Source organism: Anabrus simplex, chromosome 2 (assembly GCF_040414725.1).
Source record: "Anabrus simplex isolate iqAnaSimp1 chromosome 2, ASM4041472v1, whole genome shotgun sequence".
Taxonomy (NCBI): domain Eukaryota; kingdom Metazoa; phylum Arthropoda; class Insecta; order Orthoptera; family Tettigoniidae; genus Anabrus; species Anabrus simplex.
This window is the reverse complement of record NC_090266.1, coordinates 725,453,550-725,473,754: the sequence shown is the minus strand read 5'-3', so window position 1 is coordinate 725,473,754 and position 20,205 is coordinate 725,453,550. Positions and strand designations below refer to the sequence as shown.

Below are 20,205 nucleotides of genomic sequence, written 5' to 3'. Positions count from 1 at the left end.
TAGGGTTCAGGTCGGCACTTTGTCCAGGCCAGTCCATTGCACGGATGTTATTGTCGTGTAACCACTCCGCCACAGGCCGTGCATTATGAGCAGGTGCTCGATCGTGTTGAAAGTTGCATTCGCCATGCCCGAAGTGCTCTTCAACAGTGGGAAGCAAGAAGGTGCTTAAAACATCAATGTAGGCCTGTGCTGTGATAGTGCTACACAAAACTACAAGGGGTGCAAGCCCCCTGCATGAAAAGCACGACCATACCATAACACCACCGCCTCCGAATTTTACTGTTGGCACAACACACGCTGGCAGATGAGGTTCACTGGGCATTCGCCATACCCACACATGGTGAGAATGCCAGGAAAAAAAATATCAAAGAGGACATTCATGGATACAGAGACTGGAAAGAGGCCATGGGGACGGCCTAGAATGAGATGGAGAAGCTCTGTTGTGGACTGTATTGCAAATAGAGGAGTCGATAGCAATAAAGTACTAGAAGAGGAATGGTGGAAAGATCGAGTAAGGTGGAGGGCTTTGGTACACTACCCTACCCAAAGAGAATCTGGAAAAGGGAATGGATGAAGAAGAGGAAACAAAGCAACTAATCACAATGTAATATGTTTCCAAACTATTTCTTTGGTGTGTTTTTCAAGTAAAACAGTTTTGAAAATTGTGCATGTTCCCTGTCGTTTCTTTTGAAATATGATTCAATTAGAATGTTTTGCGGGACCATGTAATTGGAATGAATAATAATCAGAGAAATTGTAGTTGTTTACCGAGCTTGATAACTGCAGTCGCTTAAGTGCTGGCAGTATCCAGTATTTGGGAGATAGTAGGTTCGAACCCCACTGTCGGCAGCCCTGAAAATGTTTTTCCGTTGTTTCCCATTTTCACACCAGGCAAATGCTGGGGCTGTACCTTAATTAAGGCCACAGCCGCTTCCTTCCCCCTCCTAGCCCTTTCCTGTCCCATCGTCGCCATTAGACCTATCTGTGTCGGTGTGACGTAAAAAAAAAAAAAAAAAAAAAAAAAAAAAAAAAAAAAGAAAGAAAATAAATTGTTGCTTCCAGTAACAGATTATCGAGGTTTCACTGTACTTGAAGTTGGTCCTCAGAAAGCAAATATGGCTGTCCTAAATAAGACTAATCATTGATGCCAACTTGACTAGTGTGAGTTGGCCGTGCGGTTTGGGTCGTGCAGCTGTGAGCTTGCTTTCAGGAGATAGTGGTTTTAAACTGGACTGTCGGCTGTACCTTAATTAAAGCCACGGCCAGTTCCTTTACACTCGTAGCCCTTTCCTATCACATCATCATTATAACACCTCTCTGCATCAGTGCGATGTAAAGCAAATTGAAAAAGTAAAATAAAACCCATAGTTATTAAAATCACTAAATATTACCAATATAAGTTACCTCAGTGCAAGCAGCACTCGTGGAGATTCTCTTCCTTGAGTGCATTGTACTAATTATGATGTTTATAATAAAGTAGGTTTTCAAGTAAAGGAAAGGAACAAGTAAGTGCAAATCAAGTCACACCAGACTCTCTTCCTTGAATTTGTGCATGTATGTATTCCCTGCCTGTTATGTTGATATTTATATTATAATTGTTTGTTGTTTTAAGGTACCTAATATCTTGTTTATCAGTCCATTATTATACCTGTATTCTGGAAATATGAAACACATTTTAATTGTATGATTTTGAATAGTTCAGGGACTTATTAGAATATCTGACCCTTGCTTTGCTTTGCTTTGCTTTGCTTTGCTTTGCTTTGCTTTGCTTTGCTTTGCTTTGCTTTGCTTTGCTTCGCTTTGCTTTGCTTTGCTTTGCTTTGCAAGAGAGAGATTTTTTTTTAAAACATATTTTTGACTTGAAGACCACCCTGAACTGCAAAATTTGTTGTTTATATGTGGTACATCAAATACAAGGTGTCTGGGTTAAAGGTATAATAATATAGAATTTAATAACTTGAGAAATAGTGGAGATATTTACGTGTGGTTTGTTTCTACAAGTAGGGTAACTCAAAATGTTTGTTTACATACCTAATAAACCTTGATATGCGCACCATTATTGGTGTGACAGACATCTAATCAGTATTCCACATCTCTCCAAGTGTTCTGCAGCATTGTAGGCATAACATTTGCGATAGCCGCACGAATGCGATGACGCAGATCTGGTAGATCACGAACTGGTGTCTGGTGCACTTTATTCTTGAGAAACCCCCACGGGAAAAAATCAAGTGGCGTAATGTCGGGGCTTCTAGGGGCCAAGCAATTGATGGACTACCTCTCCCAGTCTAGCGATCTGGGAACTCACGATTCAAGAAATCCCTCACAACTTCCGCATAATGACATGGTGCACCATCTTGCTGAAAGGTCACGACACGAAGTTGTGGCACAACATACTGCTCCAACATATCTAGGTAACGTGTTCCATTAACTGTAGGCTCCGCGAAGAAGAATGGGCCAATAACCCTGTCCTTCAACAATCCATACCACACGTTCACTTTCGAAGAGTCCTGTTCCAACTCTATCACTACGTGGGGGGGTTCAGATCCCCATATGCGGCAATTGTGCTTGTTTACCATGCCAGAAATATGGAATGTAGCCTCGTCCGAGAAACAGACCGAATCGAGGAATGCCTCGTTTCCATCAATTTTTGCCAGAATTGTCTCTGCGAATGCCTTCCATATTGGCCGGTCCTGAGGTTTGATTTTCTAATGAAGCTGCAGTTTGTACGCCCGTATGCGCAACCTTTTGTGGACAACATCGTGTCCTGTCGAACGAGGTAACTGTAACTGCCTACTTGCTTGTCGAATTGACTTATGAGGGCTCCACTTGAAGGACTCGGGGATTAAATCAGCAGTAGCCTCTGAAACTGCGTGCTTGGCATGGCGGCCCGATATCGACAGCAAGGTCCCAGATTCTCGAAGGCGCCTGTCCCATTTCATGATTGTTATGCAAGTGGAAACATCATCAGTTGGTAACAGTCCATAGTCACGTCAAAATCTACGTTGTACTAGTGTAACGGATTTTATCTCCGCGAGTGAAAGCACACAGATCGCCTTCTGCTGTGGAGTCCTCATGGTTACTGGCACGCTTCTCGTGAACAATGCAGTTACGCGCATGCGCATATGGTACCACTGCCACTGCAAGCGAACACAGAAAACATTTTGAGTTACCCTAGTTGTAGAAACAAACCGCCAATAAATATCTCCATTATTTCTCAAGTTATTAAATTTTATATTATTACATCTTTAGCCTGGACACCTTGTATTATTATTATTATCATCATCATCGTCATCATCATCATCATCATCATCATCATCATCATCTGCACTCTTCATATTTCACCTCATACTTTTTAAAGTCTCGGATTAGGTATACAAAAGTTGAAAGTGGGTACAGTTTTGTTTGTTTGTTTGTTTGTTTGTTTGTTTGTTTGTTTGTTTGTTTGTTTGTTTGTTTGTTTGTTTGAACATCGCAGAAAAAAATGGCTTGTCAAAATTTCTTTAAATTCTTTATTTAAGTTAAGGGATATCCAGAGATTGTACTAGGTCATATATTAATTGATTAATATACAGTGGCATAACAATGCTAAGGAGACCAAGGCATGAAATGCCAAATGTCTCTATTAAAATTAGCTGTATAAAAAGCTTTAGCCTACTCCATAAAAGTTGTATAAAATATAATTTCCAATTTTTTAAGTTTTCTGCCCTTTTACCTTATTGTTAATAACTGAGATATTTGTGATTATTGTATTTTTCACAAACTTCCAGATATCTCTGGAAATATTTGTTACATCTCTAACCTTAAATTACACTTAAATTAGTACATTTAGCAACAAACAAACAAACAAACAAACAAACAAACAAACAAACAAACAAAGAAAAACATTGAATTTCCCTATAATTTTTATATGTATATTTTTCTTCAGAAAGCACAGTTAAAAAATAATTATCTCAGTGTAAAGCTGTAATATTCCCATTCCCATCAAGGGACCCTTATACTGCTATGGTAAACTCCTTTTCTGCTGTTGTGTAATCCATGGTTTGGCCTTGAAGCCACTGTTTTGTACTTTGTCAAAGACCATACTAAGTTTGTGGCATTGAAATTTGAGTGGTATGAAGGAAGTCGTTGGACAGAATGCTTCTCGTTGCATAGCATCTCATTACCTTCGTAATTAACAGTTGGTAAATTGAGATCACCCACTGCAATCGCATTCCTTTCTGTGCCATTCCCCACATAACCGATTATCTTATCAAATAATTCTGCATCAGCATCACTCCATCCAGATCTGTGCATCCCAAAACATCAAGTTGCCTGGGGTGAGCCTTACACCTAGAATTTCATATTTCTCATTGTTAACTTCATCATAGCTTACAAATTTGTTTTTCACAAGTATGAATATTCCCCTTTATTTTGATTCTATCCTGCATCTACGGTGGGGTTCGAACTCACTCATCTCCTGAATGCAGAGCTTGACTCCATATCAACTCTGCTCGATAGGTTATACCACGATAGTTACTGCATAGTTACTGATCACCCTTCTTGAAGATAGTGATGTCTAGAGCTCGGATTATATGTAATATAAAAATGAGAAATATGTAGCTAAAATTGACAAAATATTTAGTTTAATATGTAATAAATAAAAAATATGTAATATCCAAGCTTTATTTAATGTATTCTTGTACACAGAAAAGGAAACAAAACCGAAAAAAAGTTAAAAGTGCAGATGTCATTCAACCTCTAATTTTCATTTGGAGGAGCATTTAATAACTAATATTTTTTCCAAATATTCTGTGGTCATCGAATGCCTTCTGTCTGTTGGGATGTTCTTATATATAGAAAAAGACCTTTCAACTTTACATGAAGTCACTGGCACGTATTTCAAATTGCCCGGCAAAGAAATATTGAACTGTAGACTTGTTCAAACAAGGAAGGTCCTTATTAAGAGAGAAGAAATTTGATCTCATGAAACACAGATATGCTTATTAGAAAAATGTTTCTGAAGACTTTTGTATGGAGTGGAGCCCTTTATGGAAGTGAAGCATTGGCAATAACTGAAGAAGGAAGAAAGAAAGAAAAAAAAAAAAAGGAAGAAAGAAGAGAAAAGGTGCATTTGAAGTGTGACATTATACAGAGGACTGGCGAAGGGATCACAAAAGATGAGTCACTAAATCTGAGAGGAGAACAATGTGACAAAGTTTGTGCAAGGTAAGATTGATAGACTCAGCTTGAGACACCCAAGACTTGCATTGTCATATAGCTAAGGGATGTGATTCTTTGATAAAATACCTCACTTTAAATTATTGAAATATTTTTAGATGTTAGAGATGTACAGGCTTTTTAAATTACTTTTGTGTGTTTAATGAAAAAACTTAAATCAGTGTAAAATTAGTGGAAAAAGAATGGCATTTTCTTTTAAATGCACAGTATTCTTCAAAATGTTTAAAATATGTAATATTTATTATGCATCGAAATATGTAAAAATATGTAACTTTAAACTCCTAAAATAATGGTCCTTTTAGTGTGGTTTGCCAACATTTTAGATTTTCTTGTAGCTACTTATATGGGAACAGAATATGTTATTACATATAATCCAGGCTCTAGTGATGACAGTGGCATATACTGTATGAGGTCACCAGATACTTTTTTGTTTTTTCAGGTCAGGAGAATGACAATGAAATACCTTGTCTTTAGAGTTAAGCTTTCACATTGAGTCAATTTCTAATTTATGTTATTTGGTCCAGGTGCCTTTATTGATTTCCTCAGTGAACGCCTGGTATGTTGGCAACATTGTCATCCATGTTTTTGGGGGTTGTTGTTCGAGTTTGCAGCGAGATTCCTCAGCAGCAGTGGAGCTTCGATTTAGGAGTGGAGAAGTGTCCCTCCCTGCTCTTCATGATGTCTTGGGCCCTTTGTTGCTACCTGTTGTTCATTTTTCTTGTATCTATCTGACATTTCCATTTAAGATCTTAAAAATGAGCCTCCTTCACGCTGGAAAATAGATCTTGAAGAAGGGATAGATGATCTTCCCATTTGGCTTCAGCCTTCTCTAATTCATCACATGTACAGCATGATCTCCTTGCTCATTTATGATTCCTGGAATGTCTTTCCTGGAACCTGTTTCTGCTATTCAGTATGTTGATTTCATTACAAGCTCCAAAGTGTTGTCCTCAAGCCTATCATCACTAAAAGAATTATGGATTAAATCTCCATTTCACTTATTTACAAAATTTCTTCTGCGTTCTCAACATTTCTTTCCTTTTCATTTTCTTGGAGCCAATAGTATCCTCAGCTGAACGGCTGACCAGCTTTGTAGTAATCTTTTGGAGCATTTACCATTCGTGCTCTATATCTTTTGTGTTGGTCTAATTACTTGCCGGCCTGTCAGAGATTGTATTTTGGAAGTCCACAGCTGTGGGCTTATCTGGAAGTGTCAAACTTCTATCTGACTAGATTTGAATGATTCGTAGAAGGCTTTCAGCAGAAACAGTTTCTTAGTTGGCAGATCAAAAGTTTGCAGTCTAGCCTATATTTCTCACGGTCTTGTTGGTGAGAAAGCCTGTTATATCACACTGCTGGGCATTGACATAATCAAGGATATGCCAGTCCTTAGAATGTGGGTACATCTATGTACTCTTTTAATGATTTAGCAGTCAGAACTGAGGTTTGGTAATGAATATCTTGTACTTACCACACAGACCAGTAAGTAACAATCCATTAGCATTGCAATTACCAAGTCCTGGTTTGCCCATCACGTTTTTCCAGATCTGGCTCTCTCTCCCAACTCTGCCATTGAAGTTGTAAAGCAGTAGCAATTTGACCCTTGATGATACCCTGAAGTTGTACTCAGCTGGTGGTAGAACAAGTCTTTAATGTCTTAATCTTTGTCAAAGTAAGTGAATAAGCAGATGAGTTATCAAACTGTCTCCAGACAGTGGCATATGGAGGGTCAAAAGTCGTCCACTGACAAAAGTGGGAGTAAGTTGGACATTTACCAGTTTTGTCTTCACCTTGAATTCATCACCATGAATGCAAAGCTCTACTTTCCTTTTCAAAAATTGGTGTAGGCCAATGCAAGCTCAGCAAATTTTCCTTCACCAGGCCATTCACTCAAGGAAACAACATGACGATTGCTTTTCATCTTTCAGGTCTATTGTCATCCCTTTAATTGAGGGGGCATTGTAATAATTCATGTCCCAATTACTATTGTTATTTGATTTGTAGTTTCTTAATTACATGAGATGTGGCCTGCTGGGTCCAGTTACCCAACAAGGCAAATGTGTAACTTTCGATTTTTAGCTCATCTTTTCTAGGGTCTTCCACATTCAGGATGGACAGCAGTGATCCTAAATTGGCTTACTCGGACTGAGATGCGAGACTTTTTTTTAAAATTTGCCTTACGTTGCATGGACACAGGTTTTATAGCGACGATTGTTTAGGAAAGGGCAGGACTAGGAAGGAAGTGACCATGGCCTTAATTAAGGTACTGTCCCAGCAGTAGTATTTGGTCCCTAGATGATACTCTGTTGATGGTTGTGCTCAGCTGGTGCTAGAACAAGTTTTTACTGTCTTAATCTGCATTTGTATCTGGTGTGAAATTTGGAAACCGCAGAAAACCACCTTCAAGGCTGCCGACAGTGCGGTTTGAACCCACTATCTCCCGAATGCAAGCTAACAGCTACAAGACCCAGACCACATAGCCACTTATTCGGTGATGCGGGACTGAATTCCTGAATAGTCACAGGGTCTCACAAAGACAACCATCACATATCTCCTGACAACATGACGTCCAGACTAGGAGCTCCCAGTCTCAACTGAATACTGTTCTCCCCATCCTTAATCCATTGTTGTTGGACTTGAAATCAAATGAAAAGAGTACAGTAATGTCAGTATTACACTGTCAAAGAACTTGAATACAGTTTTGATGAAATAATTGGATCAGTGTTTGGCGCCATGTTGTAATCAAATATATGCTATTACACTACATCAGATATCTTGGGTAAGATCCACATTCCACAGTTTTCTTTCCCCGAAGGCCTGTACCAATTTATGTTGTGATATTTGAGTGGATTGTCTGCTGTCGGTGCAGAATCCAAACTGTATGGTAAGAGATACCAGTACGTAGAGTTACGCTTCATCTTTTTGCTCTGTTTCTTCTTGCTCTTAATAGTAGTAATAATAATAATAATAATAATAATAATAATAATAATTATAATAATAATAATAATAATAATAATAATAATAATAATAATAATAATAATAATAATAATAATAATAATAATAATAATATTTTCATCCTTATCATATAATTAGTTTTACAAGTTGATTTGTTGATAATAATAAAATGTATGTTTCCATTTAAATATTCAGCTGTATATTGTAGTTGTGCCTAGAAAAAAACGCTATGTGATAATATTTCAGCTTAGAACTCTGAGCGAGTTGGCCGTGCGGTTAAGGGCCCGCAGCTGTGAGCTTGCATCTGGGATATAGTGGGATAGAATCCCACGGTTGGCAGCCGTGAAGATGGTTTTCCGTGGTTTATCATTTTCACACCAGGCAAATGCTGGGGCTGTGCCTTAATTAAAGGCCACGGCCGCTTCCTTCCAACTCCTAGCCCTTTCCTATCCCATCGTCGCCATAATACCTGTCTGTGTCGGTGCGACGTAAAGCCACTAGCCAAAAAAAAACTCTGACCAGAAAGGTTCCGTCACCTTAGGCTCGGTATTCTATGAACTGTATCAAAGAATTTTTGTTCTAAGTGATACACGTGTTGCGGGTCAGTATTTTTATCTTGAACATTGTCACATAATGGTGTTTTCAGGCACAACACTATTCTGGCTGAATTACATCTAGTTTGTTATCATATACCCAAGAATAGTGACATTCTTCTTCCTCTTCTTCTTCCATTGTTTTTCCACACCCTAGTGGGGTCCTGGTTGCGAACTGTGCTGCATATATCCATTTAGCCCTTCTTGACGTCAACCCTATGCAGAGGGATGTATCTGCTAGTACGTGGTACGTGTTTATTGGCTGGCAGTGAGTTGTGTGTGCACAAACACGAACAATCAGTTCCCGCATCCGTGGAATTAACTAGACGCGATTAAAATCCCTGACCTGGTCAGGAATTGAACAAGAAACTCTCTGAACTGAAGGCTGCAAAGATCTTTCAGCCAAGGAGCTGAACACGCAAGAATAGTGACTAATGATGATTAATCAAGAACGTGCAAGTGTACTTATTATTATTCTAACACTGAGACATTATGCATATAATGTAATAATATGAGCAATTCCTTTATACAGTATTTTCTGCCAAGTATTGGGTCCTGAGAACATTTTTTCTTCTTCCTTACATCCTCAGCCGCAATCTCCGACAAATGTCCTTTAATTTAATTTGCTGTCTTGCTGTATTTCCTTAAATGCAATTCGATGTTTTTATAGTCTGTGGACTTCATGCTATATAGAAACTTGTTCTCATTTATGTGATAAGTCGTTTCCCTGCAGTCACACTCCAGTTTTTCTATAAATTTTACCAGGATTCAACTCTGTTATTTTTTACCAAAATCATAAAATCTTTGATCCAATATAGCAGCTTGGAGAAACTCATCAAAGAATAATTCAATGATCCAAGATTGTTTTCATCCAAGTTCTTTTATCGAAGATTATAGAATTTCTTACCGGGCGAGTTGGTCGTGCAGTTAGGGGTCCGCAGCTGTGAGCTTGCATCCGGGAGATAGTGGGTACGAACTCCACTGTCGGCAGCCCTGAAAATGGTTTTCCGTAGCTTCCTATTTTCACGCATGGCCTTAGGTAATGAGACTGCACGAAAGAGTGCCAGTTTGTTTAAGGTGGGTCCTTGGAGTGACCTACACACTATGATCTCAGAGCTTTATCCTATTTTTAATTTTTTTTTTTTTTTTACAATTTGTCTTACATCGTACCGACACAGATAGGTCTTATGGCGACGATGGAATAGGAAAGGCCTAGGAGTGGGAAGGAAGCGGCCATGGCCTTAATGAAGGTACAGCCCTAGTATTTCCCTGGTGTGAAAATGGGAGCCAAATCGCTCAGTGGCTATATCCTATGGTGGATATGGAATGAGATATGCTGGATAGAACCCTGGGATTACTCGAAGTATAATCGAGTTGTGCATTAACAGCCAGTCCATCTGACATCAGCTCTTCTGCTTCCACGAATTTTGGGAACCGTGTGGTAAAAAATGTCTCCTTGTCCATTTTCCATTGGGTCAATAAATTATGGCTTCCTGTTTTCACAGGACAATGTAAAGAAAGTTTGACATTGATTTTTCCATATGATAGTTCACTCATTATTTTTTTTTTGTCTGGAAGTGCCCATGTACATACTCTCTGTGTAAATGATGAACTGTAGATCACTTCACAAATATCTGTCTGCACTGACTTTGTTTGAATGTGGAGTTACCCTGAATAAAAAACTTGGCGACTGTGGTGAAACAGACCTTATGAGGAAGAGAGGATAACTATCGTTCTCCAGCTTATCACAGTTATTTCTGTGGTCGTTGGAGCCATCCAGGCTCATTTTGGTTTTGACTGGGGGTTTAAGGCTGTGTGGCCTTGCGGACGCCATGTGATTTTTGAGACGAAAATCCAACCCATTATCACCCGGGATTCGAACCTCGGTCTTCTTGGTGGGAAGCCAGCAGCTAAGCTACTGTGATAATAATGCATGTGTAAGAAAGAATAATGGCTTGTAATAATAACTGGAAAGGAATTATATGTTGCTTTAATTCAGAATAAGTTGCATATTTCTATTATGGAAATATGTTCATGACTAACTTTGATAAAAATCTAATTTTAAAATGTTTTGTTATTTCCGCTACAAACTGGGTAATAAGGGCCCATGACCTAGATGTTAGGCCCCTTTAAATTACAAGCATCATCATCATCATCATCATCACAAACTCTCGGTCTATTGGAAAGAGAGAATTTGGTAGTGTACCCATTACATTGTTTGAAAGTAAAGCAATATAACTTGTCTGGCAATGTCTCTAAAACAGAGGTGCTCATGCTGGGCATTTTGTCCCGCGGGTGCCAAGCACTGAAAGTGGGCGGGCAGGCAAGCAATGAGCGTATGCTATTTGTGGTTACGTCACAAGCTGTGAAGGCTGGGTGAAGTTCTCCCAGTCACCCTCGATCACTACAGCGATACCCGAGTTTGAAATGGACGCAGAAAATAATGAAAGATAGAGGTTAGAAATCCATGTCATTTTCAATTTACATCATAAGAAATAAGTTATTTATATATTCATTGCAGTTTTATGTATTTTGACCTGATGCAATAAAGAGCCCTCAAATATTTTTGTGATGTACGTAATGAATTACAATTTTCACTATTAAATTTTAAGAGGTGCTTTAGAATCATTTCTGATATGATACAGAGGTGGATAAGCAGTGTCTTACGGTTGCTTGGGTTTAAATTATGTGATAAATTCACCAACAATCCAATCGTGCTTACTGGGAATGACATCAGTTAGGTTATTTATTTGAAAGCATACCGTAGATCTATTTTGTAGATACATTATTGTTGTACTCTAATCTTGGATAGAAAATATCATGTCCCCACTCGTGATGAAACTCCCTCACTATTTAGAGGCTAGCTATTTTCATCAGATGCCTGATAAGTTTTAAATACTATTTTCAAATTCACTGAACAGGGAAATTCAAACAACACTACAGCACTGTGCAAAATCAAGCAGTAAACTTGTTGAATTATGTACGAAGTTATTCCAAAAAATAAGGACTCCTATTTTTTTTACAAATACATAGACCCGTTTATTTCTACAATGGTTTACATCATTTTACAGCTTGAACATTTAGCTATTTTTCTACATAATCACCATTTCGGTCAAATGCATCTTTGTAGACGCTGTGACAGTTTTTGTATGCCCATGTCATACCAGCTCGCCGCCATGCTGTTCAGGAAGTTGTGAACCTCACCTTTCACTTTGTCGTCGATGCTGAATCGCTTTCCAGCCAAATGTTCTTTCAACTTAGGGAACAAGCGATAGTCACTGGGTGCCAAGTCGGGACTATAGGGAGGGTGGGTGATGATGTTCCACTGAAACTGTTGCAGGAGAGCAACTGATTGCCGGGCAACGTGCGGGCGAGCGTTTTCATGGAGGGTGTTTACGCCCTTGTTCAACATTCCTCTTCCCCGGTTCTGAATTTTTTCAGGGTCTCACAGTACCTGTCAGTGTTAATTGTGGTCCCAGCGGGCATAAAGTCAACCAACAATACCCCTTTTCGGTCCCAAAACACAGTTCTCATGACTTTACCTGCAGACTGTGTTTGCTTGAATTTCTGCGGCTTTGGCACAAAGGGATGCCGCCACTGGCGTGATTGTTGCGTGGTCTCAGGTGTAAAGTGGAATGCTCAGGTTTCGTCACCCGTGACAATTGAGTCCAAAATGTTGTCCTGTCCAGCTGCAAAGCGTTGAAGAAATGCGCGGGAAGAATCAACTTCGTTGCCGCATGTGGTCTTCAGTCGGCATGTTTGGCACCGATCTTGTGCACACCTTGTGGTATTTCAACATTTCCGTTAAAATTCTGTGAGCGGCGCTTCGGGAAACCTCTGGGACCAAAGTGCAGAGATCATCCAGGATGATCCACCGATCTTCACGCATGATTTGCTCAACCTTCACGTCTGTCACGACGGAAAATGACAGTCTCCCGCTCCTTTGTTCATCGTGAATTTCAGTCCGACCGGCTGTTAACACTCTACACCACTTACAAACATTTTTGACATCCATGCATGACTTACCATACACTTCCGTCAATTGGCGATGGATTTCAATCGGTTCAGTACCTTTTGCTTTCAAAAACTGATAACTGCGCGCATTTCACACTTGGCGGTAACATCCAACAGGAGCTCCATTCTCAATGGCTGCTAAGCCAAGACCGAGTGTCTCAGTGCGGCGTGCGCATATTTATATGCGAGCGCAGGTAACACTCTTCACAGTATTGTGACCAACAACCACACGAACAGAGTCTGTATTTATTTTAAAAAAAAAGTCACCTTATTTTTTATATTATCCCCGTAAATAAATTACTTTTTGCTAAATGAATAACAGGAATGTTACTTTTTATGAATGCAAATACTGTCATTCCCATCCATGGAATTGTAAATCGTAGCTTGTACGCTTAAACCCTATACTTTGTAAATCATAACACAGGAATTATAATGTGTGAGTTTTCTTTGAATGTATAAATATTAAACAATAAAACTGACTGTTTATATCGAGCACAGTATAAATCAAACTGGAATATCTTGAAAAGGTTGGTTTTCATGCAACTATACCGGTTTAAAAAACATACTGTACCAATTTCAGCATTTCGCTGAGTAGTGGAGGAGAGTTTCATAATGACAATTGAGTGTCATTGTTCCCTTCCCTGCAAAGTGCATTCGCTCTCTCGCTTCACTGTGAGTATGCCTATTACAAAATCTGCCCACATTTACATCACGTCAGCTTGGCCGAACTCAGCTATCCTCAACGGGTGCCCAGCTGAGCACCTCTGCTCTATAAGTACTGGAGAGTTTAGGAAATGCTATTATGGTCCTAAACTCGATGAAACGAAATTCCTGATATTTACCTCCCTGCGGTAGAGAATGGGCAACGTTTGAATATACAGTTTTGTCATATTCGAGTCACTAACAAATACAGGGACCGAATGTCTCCTGGGATAAGGAGACCACCATTACTAAGTGCCAACGACCTCCTGGGTGGGTAGATGAGCGGGTAATGGTACAGGGCACTCTCTTGCCCTAGGGGTAGGAAACTACCTCTGAAGGCGGATGAGCCACTTTAGTGCTGGTCATGTCATAGGATAGAGAAAGTAACGGGAAACTACTCCATTTATGATCTGCTAAGATTTCCCAAGTATCGGCAGTATGATGGAAGGATCTTTAGTAAATTATTCCGGAATAGTCCTTCATTCGGATCTCCGAGCGAGGACAACTGAAGAGATGAAGTGGAGGAGAGAAAAGAATAGCAACATGGAATGCACAATCGATGATGAAGTGTGGAAAGTTGGAAGACTTGAAACAAGAGATGAAAAGAACAAAGATTGACATTTTAGGAGTGTCACATGAAATTTATGGTCTGTGATAAGAAAAAAATAATTAAAAAAGCAGACTTAAATATGAAAATAATGGTGGCCAACAAAACACTGGAAAATGTTAAAGAATTTAAATATCTTGGAAGCAAAATTACCAAGCATGGAAGAAGCAAGAAGGAAATCAAAAGTAGAATTTTCAAGCCAAATTAGCATTTCACAAAAAAGAAAAGTTTATTCACTACAAATTCCATTAATCTTAAAAAGTAAAAGACTAAGAAGGAAGATAGACATTTTAGGGGTATCAGAAATAAGGTGGTCAGATGCAGGAGACATTTGGAGTGGCAATATCAGAATAATTCATTCAAGAACATCATCTGACAAACCAGGTCAATCAGGAGTACTAGTCCTAAATAAAGAAATGGGCATAAGATTGAAAGGATATGTCCAATTCAGTGAAAGATTAATACTGGTTAGACTAGAAACAGAACCAAGAGATACAATAATAGTACAAGTTTACATGCCAATAACTGGTCACCACGATCAGGAAAGAGGACACATGTATGAAGAAATAGAAAAGGCTATTAGTAGAGTCAAAGGTGAGGAAAACCTTATCATAGTAGGAGACATGAATGCTGTAGTCGGAAAAGGGGTGGAAGATGACATAGTAGGGGACGAGGAATGGAAGAGGTGAATGACTCTTAGAATTTTGTGCTAAAAATGAACTTGTAATCACCAATACATGGTTTAAACACCATTAAAGAAGAAGGTACACTTGGAAAGCACAAGGTGATATCAATAGATATCAAATTTATTATATAATAGTTAAAAACAGATTTATGAATTAAGTAAAAGATAGCAGAAGCTATCTGGGTGCTGATGTGCAAACAGATGATATGATGAAGAGCAGGCTGAAATTTAAAAGCATACAGAAAAAAAAAAACTAAATCTTTGCAAATAAGTAAATTGAATGATGAGAATATTGTTGAAGCATACCAGCAGAAAACTGATGAGATAACTAAAGCAAAAATAGAGAATACTATAGAAGATTCATGGACTAAAATTTAAAAAGATCTGACGGAGGCAGCTGATGAAATTTTGGGGAAAACAGAATTACCACCTAGGAAGGAATGGATCACTAAAGAAATTTTAGATATGGTAGATAAAAGACGGTTACTCAAGAGCTCAACAAGATTGGAAGACAAAGAAGAAAATAGAAGATTGCAGAATGCTATAAACAGGAAAGCAAGAATAGCAAGAGAAAATTATTACGAGGGTATATGCTCAATGATAGAAAACTGCTAAAGGACATGTGGATTCTGCATATCAGATGGTAAAGATTTTCTTTGGAAAGATGTGTAACAAAAGTAATGCAGCGGGAGTAATTCTTGATGATCATAACGAGATTGCAAAGAGGTGGAAAAATTACATTGAAACCCTATACGCGGATGTAAATTTACTAGAAAATGAAGTTCTTGAGGAAGAAGATTAAGTAACAGGATAATTTAGGCTTCAATGTACTGAGAGAAGAATTTGAATTAACTCTACGAAGACTGAAGGACAATAAGGCACTGGGCATTGATAATCTCAAAGCCGAACTCCTAAAGAAAAGCGGACGTCGCATGAAGGAGAGATTGCTTAAACTTGTACAAAACATCTACATGGAAGGAAAACTACCTGCTGACTTTGAAAAAAATGTCATGATCCCTATACCAAAGAAAATGGCAGCAAATTAATGTGAACAATATCGCACTATCAGTTTAGATGTTCATGCATCAAAAATTGTCACCTACATAATATTAAGACGAATTGAGAAGCAAATTGAAGAGTGTCTGACTGAAGACCAATATGGGTTTGTTAAAGGTGAGGGTACAAGAGAAACTATACTGGCATTGAGACTTATACTTGAAAAAAATTAGAAAAAGACAAAAGAACTTATTTTATGCTTTGTGGATATTGAAAAAGCTTCTGATGATGTACATCGGATAAAATGTTTGAAATTCTTAAAAACACAGGAGTCTCATATCGAGAGAAGAATAATTTGGAAATTGTCAAAAATGAAATTGCAGTAATTAAAATTGGAAATGAACAAGAAGAAGCAAGAGTAAAGAAAGGAGTTAGACAAGGTTGTGTTTTGTCTCCCATGCTTCTTAATGTCTACATCTAGGATGCATTGAATAAGGTTCGGGAGGATTTGAATATAAGAATAAGGGTGCAGGGTGAACAAATAAATATGATGATATAAGATGATATTACCATAGTTGAAGACAGTGAACATCATCTCAAACAAGTAATAGTAAAAATGGAGGAAATTATAGGTAATGAATACAACATGAAAATAAGTAAAACAAAGGTGAAAGTTATGGTCTGTGATTAGAAAAGGCAGACTCAAATATGAAAATAATGGTGGGCAACAAAACACTGGAAAATGTTAAAGAATTTAAGTATCTCGGAAGCAAAATTACCAAAGATGGAAGAAGCAAGAAGGAATTCCAAAGTAGAATTTTACAAGCCAAATTAGCATTTCACAAAAAGAAATGTTTATTCACTACAAATTCCATTAATCTTAAAAAAAGAAAAAGATTATTGAAAGCATAAAAAAAAAAAAAAAAAGAGGTTAAATTCTTTTGAATAATGATGTGATAGGAGAATGCTAAAATTAGCTGGACAGAAAAATAACGAATGCTGAAGTATTTAAGAAGGTGGAGGAAAACTATATCCTGTGGAAAAGTATAAAGAGGAGGAGGACTAGACTGATAAGGCATATTTTGAGACACGATAACCTGTTAAAAACGGTATTGGAGGGAATAGTTGAAGGCAAAAGATGTCTAGGAAGATCATGCATACAATATGTACAGCAAATCATGTCTGATGTAGGATACAGAAGCTGTGAAGAGATTAAGAGGAAAACTACGAATAGAGCCAACCGGAGAACTGCTGCAGACCAATCCATGGATTGAATACTTACGAAGGAGAAGGCAGTGGGAAAATATTTTGTAACTTGGCTCTTCCAGTGTTTATAAAAGATATCGTAATTTTGAACTACTAGGTAGTTTCAAAAAATGAAGTAACAAGAGCTCGCACACTTATTCCAACGGTACACCAAGGACAATAGCCCAGTACCTCCACTTAGAAGCACTGAAACAATTCACGCATACTGTTGGCTGCATGTGGTCTGATGTCGTACAGCAACATGGCACCTGTTAAAGTCGTGGTCATTTTCTGCGCATTGCTACCCGCAAACACTGCAGTGTATCTCAGTAACTGGCAACATTCAGTGCCTCTCCCCTGGTGAGGAAATCAAACATCTGGACCATCCTCCCTACAGCCCAGACCTGGCACCCGGTGATTTCCATCTCTTCGGACCGTTGAAAAAGCATTGGGGTCGTAAGCGATTCAGCAACAGTAGAGCCGTTCAACATGCCATCGTGATATAGCGTCATGGACTGGACGCGTGCTTCTTTCATGGCTCCATCGATGCCCTGGTATAAAGATAGAACAAGTGCTTGGACAAGAATGGTGACTATGTTGAATAATAATGCTTATCAGTATCCTACTACTATGTATCCGTACCATATGTCTGCCTTTGAAACGAAGTTTATCCATGCAAGCTCTTGTTACCTTATTTTTTAAAGTACCTTGGTAGATGTGATTAGTTTCCTCAAATGTACACTTGCATGATATTAAAGGTTGTAGGACTTTCTGGACTGAAAGAAACCACGTATGATCTACAAGAAAATGTTAATGTAGAATATCCAAGAATTTGCTGAAAACATGGTAGGTGTTAATTGTCGGCGAACATATTGTGTGAAATACATGAAAACTCCTGAGATCTTACCGGCTGCTCTCAGATTCTTTTGGCTGTCTGCTGACAATGCATTGCTTTCATTTCAAACTTAATGTAAATAAAGTATTCTTACCAGGCAGATAACAACAAGGAAATTAATTTGAAAAGAAGTTACAAAATAAATGAAAATCTCAATATGTCAGTATTAAGTACAGTAGTTCAGATTTTGATTGTTGCAATATTCATGTCTGAATCTCTGACTAAATTGCCTAAATTTCTCCTCTAGCAAAAGGACGTGGTATTGCTATCCCTTCTGATCTAGAAGCTCAAGTAATTTCCATGTTCAACAAAGCTGCGATGCTGTCTCGTCAAACTAGCAAATGGCTGCAGGCAGCTAAAGCTCCAAAAATGGAACGTTCTCAGTCCCAGGTATTGTCCTATAATTTACCTCACCATTCCCTGTTGTAGTTGTTGTTTGTTTGTTTGTTTGTTTGTTTGTTTGTTTGTTTGTTTGTTTGTTTGTTTGTTTGTTTGTTTGTTTGTTTGTTTGTTTCAAAAATAATTAATTTACTTCTTTTATTATTGTTGCTGTCCGGCTCCATGGCTAAATGGTTAGCGTGCTGGCCTTTGGTCACAGGGGTCCCGGGTTCGATTCCCGGCAGGGTCGGGAATTTTAACCATCATTGGTTAATTTCACTGGCACTGGGGCTGGGTGTATGTGTCGTCTTCATCATCATTTCATCCTCATCACGACGCGCAGGTCACCTACGGATGTCAAATTGAAAGACCTGCACCTGGCGAGCCGAACATGTCCTCGGACACTCCCGGCACTAAAAGCCATACGCCATTTCATTTCATTATTGTTGCTGACCTAAGAATTATGTATATATGGTGTTTCAGTCACTTATTTAAAAGCTGTATGGGGAAGCTCCAACATTGATCACTTCTACTGTATGTTCAGAAACCTTCATTTTTCTAATAGATCTCACTATCACTCTCTGTATAGTGCGTATTCATTAGGAGTGTAAATATAATTTGAATTTTACAGGAATGACAGGAATTGATCAGAATGCATCTACCAGCAAACTCTTTCCAACTTCAATTTATCAGACTGTCACACCTATTTGAAAAATTCCGGACATGTTCATGATAATGTCACAGGTAGTTGTAGTAAATTGAACGTATTAAGGTTCCACCTTTTCAATACAATGACAATTTATTGATGTGAGTTAGATCACATGTCGTTTATACAAGATTGGTACTAGTTTTGACGCCCATTGCGCGTCATCATCAGCCAATGAATCAATTGAGCAAATCACAACTAATCAAAAAAACAATATAAAACACATGACAGCACCTACCAAGACACATGTTAAATTGTACCAAGTTAAAATTGTGGTGCAAGATGATGAGAGTATGGTGCATCTGACTATAAAGTAAAATTCTATAAAATCTGAAAAGGTAACTCAGTTGTTAAGTCTTGATACACAAGAAAATAGTCCAGCTTGAGACGTATAGATCATAAGGTGTATCTTTAGTCTTGTTGAAAACAAACTGCAAAACATGTGTTACCCGTGGGATGAATAAATCTTGTTCTCTTAATCTGTGGTATTCAACAGGTTTAACTCAGGTGGTTCCGAAGCAAACAGTGTACTATTGTGAAGATCTTAATTTGAACCAATGTTATGATTCCCAGTTCGATATGGAATCGTGGAGACCTGATGAAAAGATTGAAAACAATAATGTACAGCGGGTGATTGTTCGGTCCGCCCTGTCAATACATTATTAATATTTGAATAATTTATACGTACATGTTTCGGAAGCCTTAACTCCCTTCGTCAGCATATGTACATCAAAATCTACCTTACCCGAGTCTCAAGATACAACATCTTATCTTATTAACATTAAGCATTAACAATCACCCATTGTACATTATTGTTATTACGAGTCAGTACGGACCAATTAAGGACCAATATGGTCAAGTTTGTACAGATAAGAAAGGGTTTCCACCTGTAATCTGTCAATACTGATATGAAACTCATAAATCAAGATGGTCAAGTTTGGCGAATTTAAAAGATTGAAAGCCAAATTAGGTATGATAAAATTTACTTAGACGAAAAGAAAGTCAAGTGAAAAGAGGCGAACTCACCTTGAGCAGCGTGTTGGCGCAGTTGTTGAAAGGAGTGGAGTTGGGCTACTAAAGAGTGCAATAATAGAGATCGAGTAGCGGAGGGGAAGGGAGAGTGACGAGAAGGGAGGGAGAAAGAGGAGGAGCCAAAGCAGGGGAGTAGGGCTAAGGTGGAGCGGCAGGATGAGGTAGTGGGGGTAATTGACA

The 20,205-nt window shown here is 38.4% G+C and overlaps 1 protein-coding gene across 5 annotated transcripts in view; it reads left to right on the top strand.

Annotated features, from left to right (window-relative positions):
* Itpr (Inositol 1,4,5,-trisphosphate receptor) overlaps positions 1 to 20,205 on the top strand; it is a 1,013,977-nt gene that overhangs the window by 542,259 nt on the left and 451,513 nt on the right. For all 5 annotated transcript variants that reach the window (XM_067141353.2, XM_067141352.2, XM_067141351.2 and 2 more), the window contains exon 28: positions 18,157 to 18,299. In XM_067141353.2, the coding sequence (XP_066997454.1) occupies positions 18,157 to 18,299 (143 nt within the window). The remainder of the gene's footprint in view (positions 1 to 18,156; positions 18,300 to 20,205) is intronic.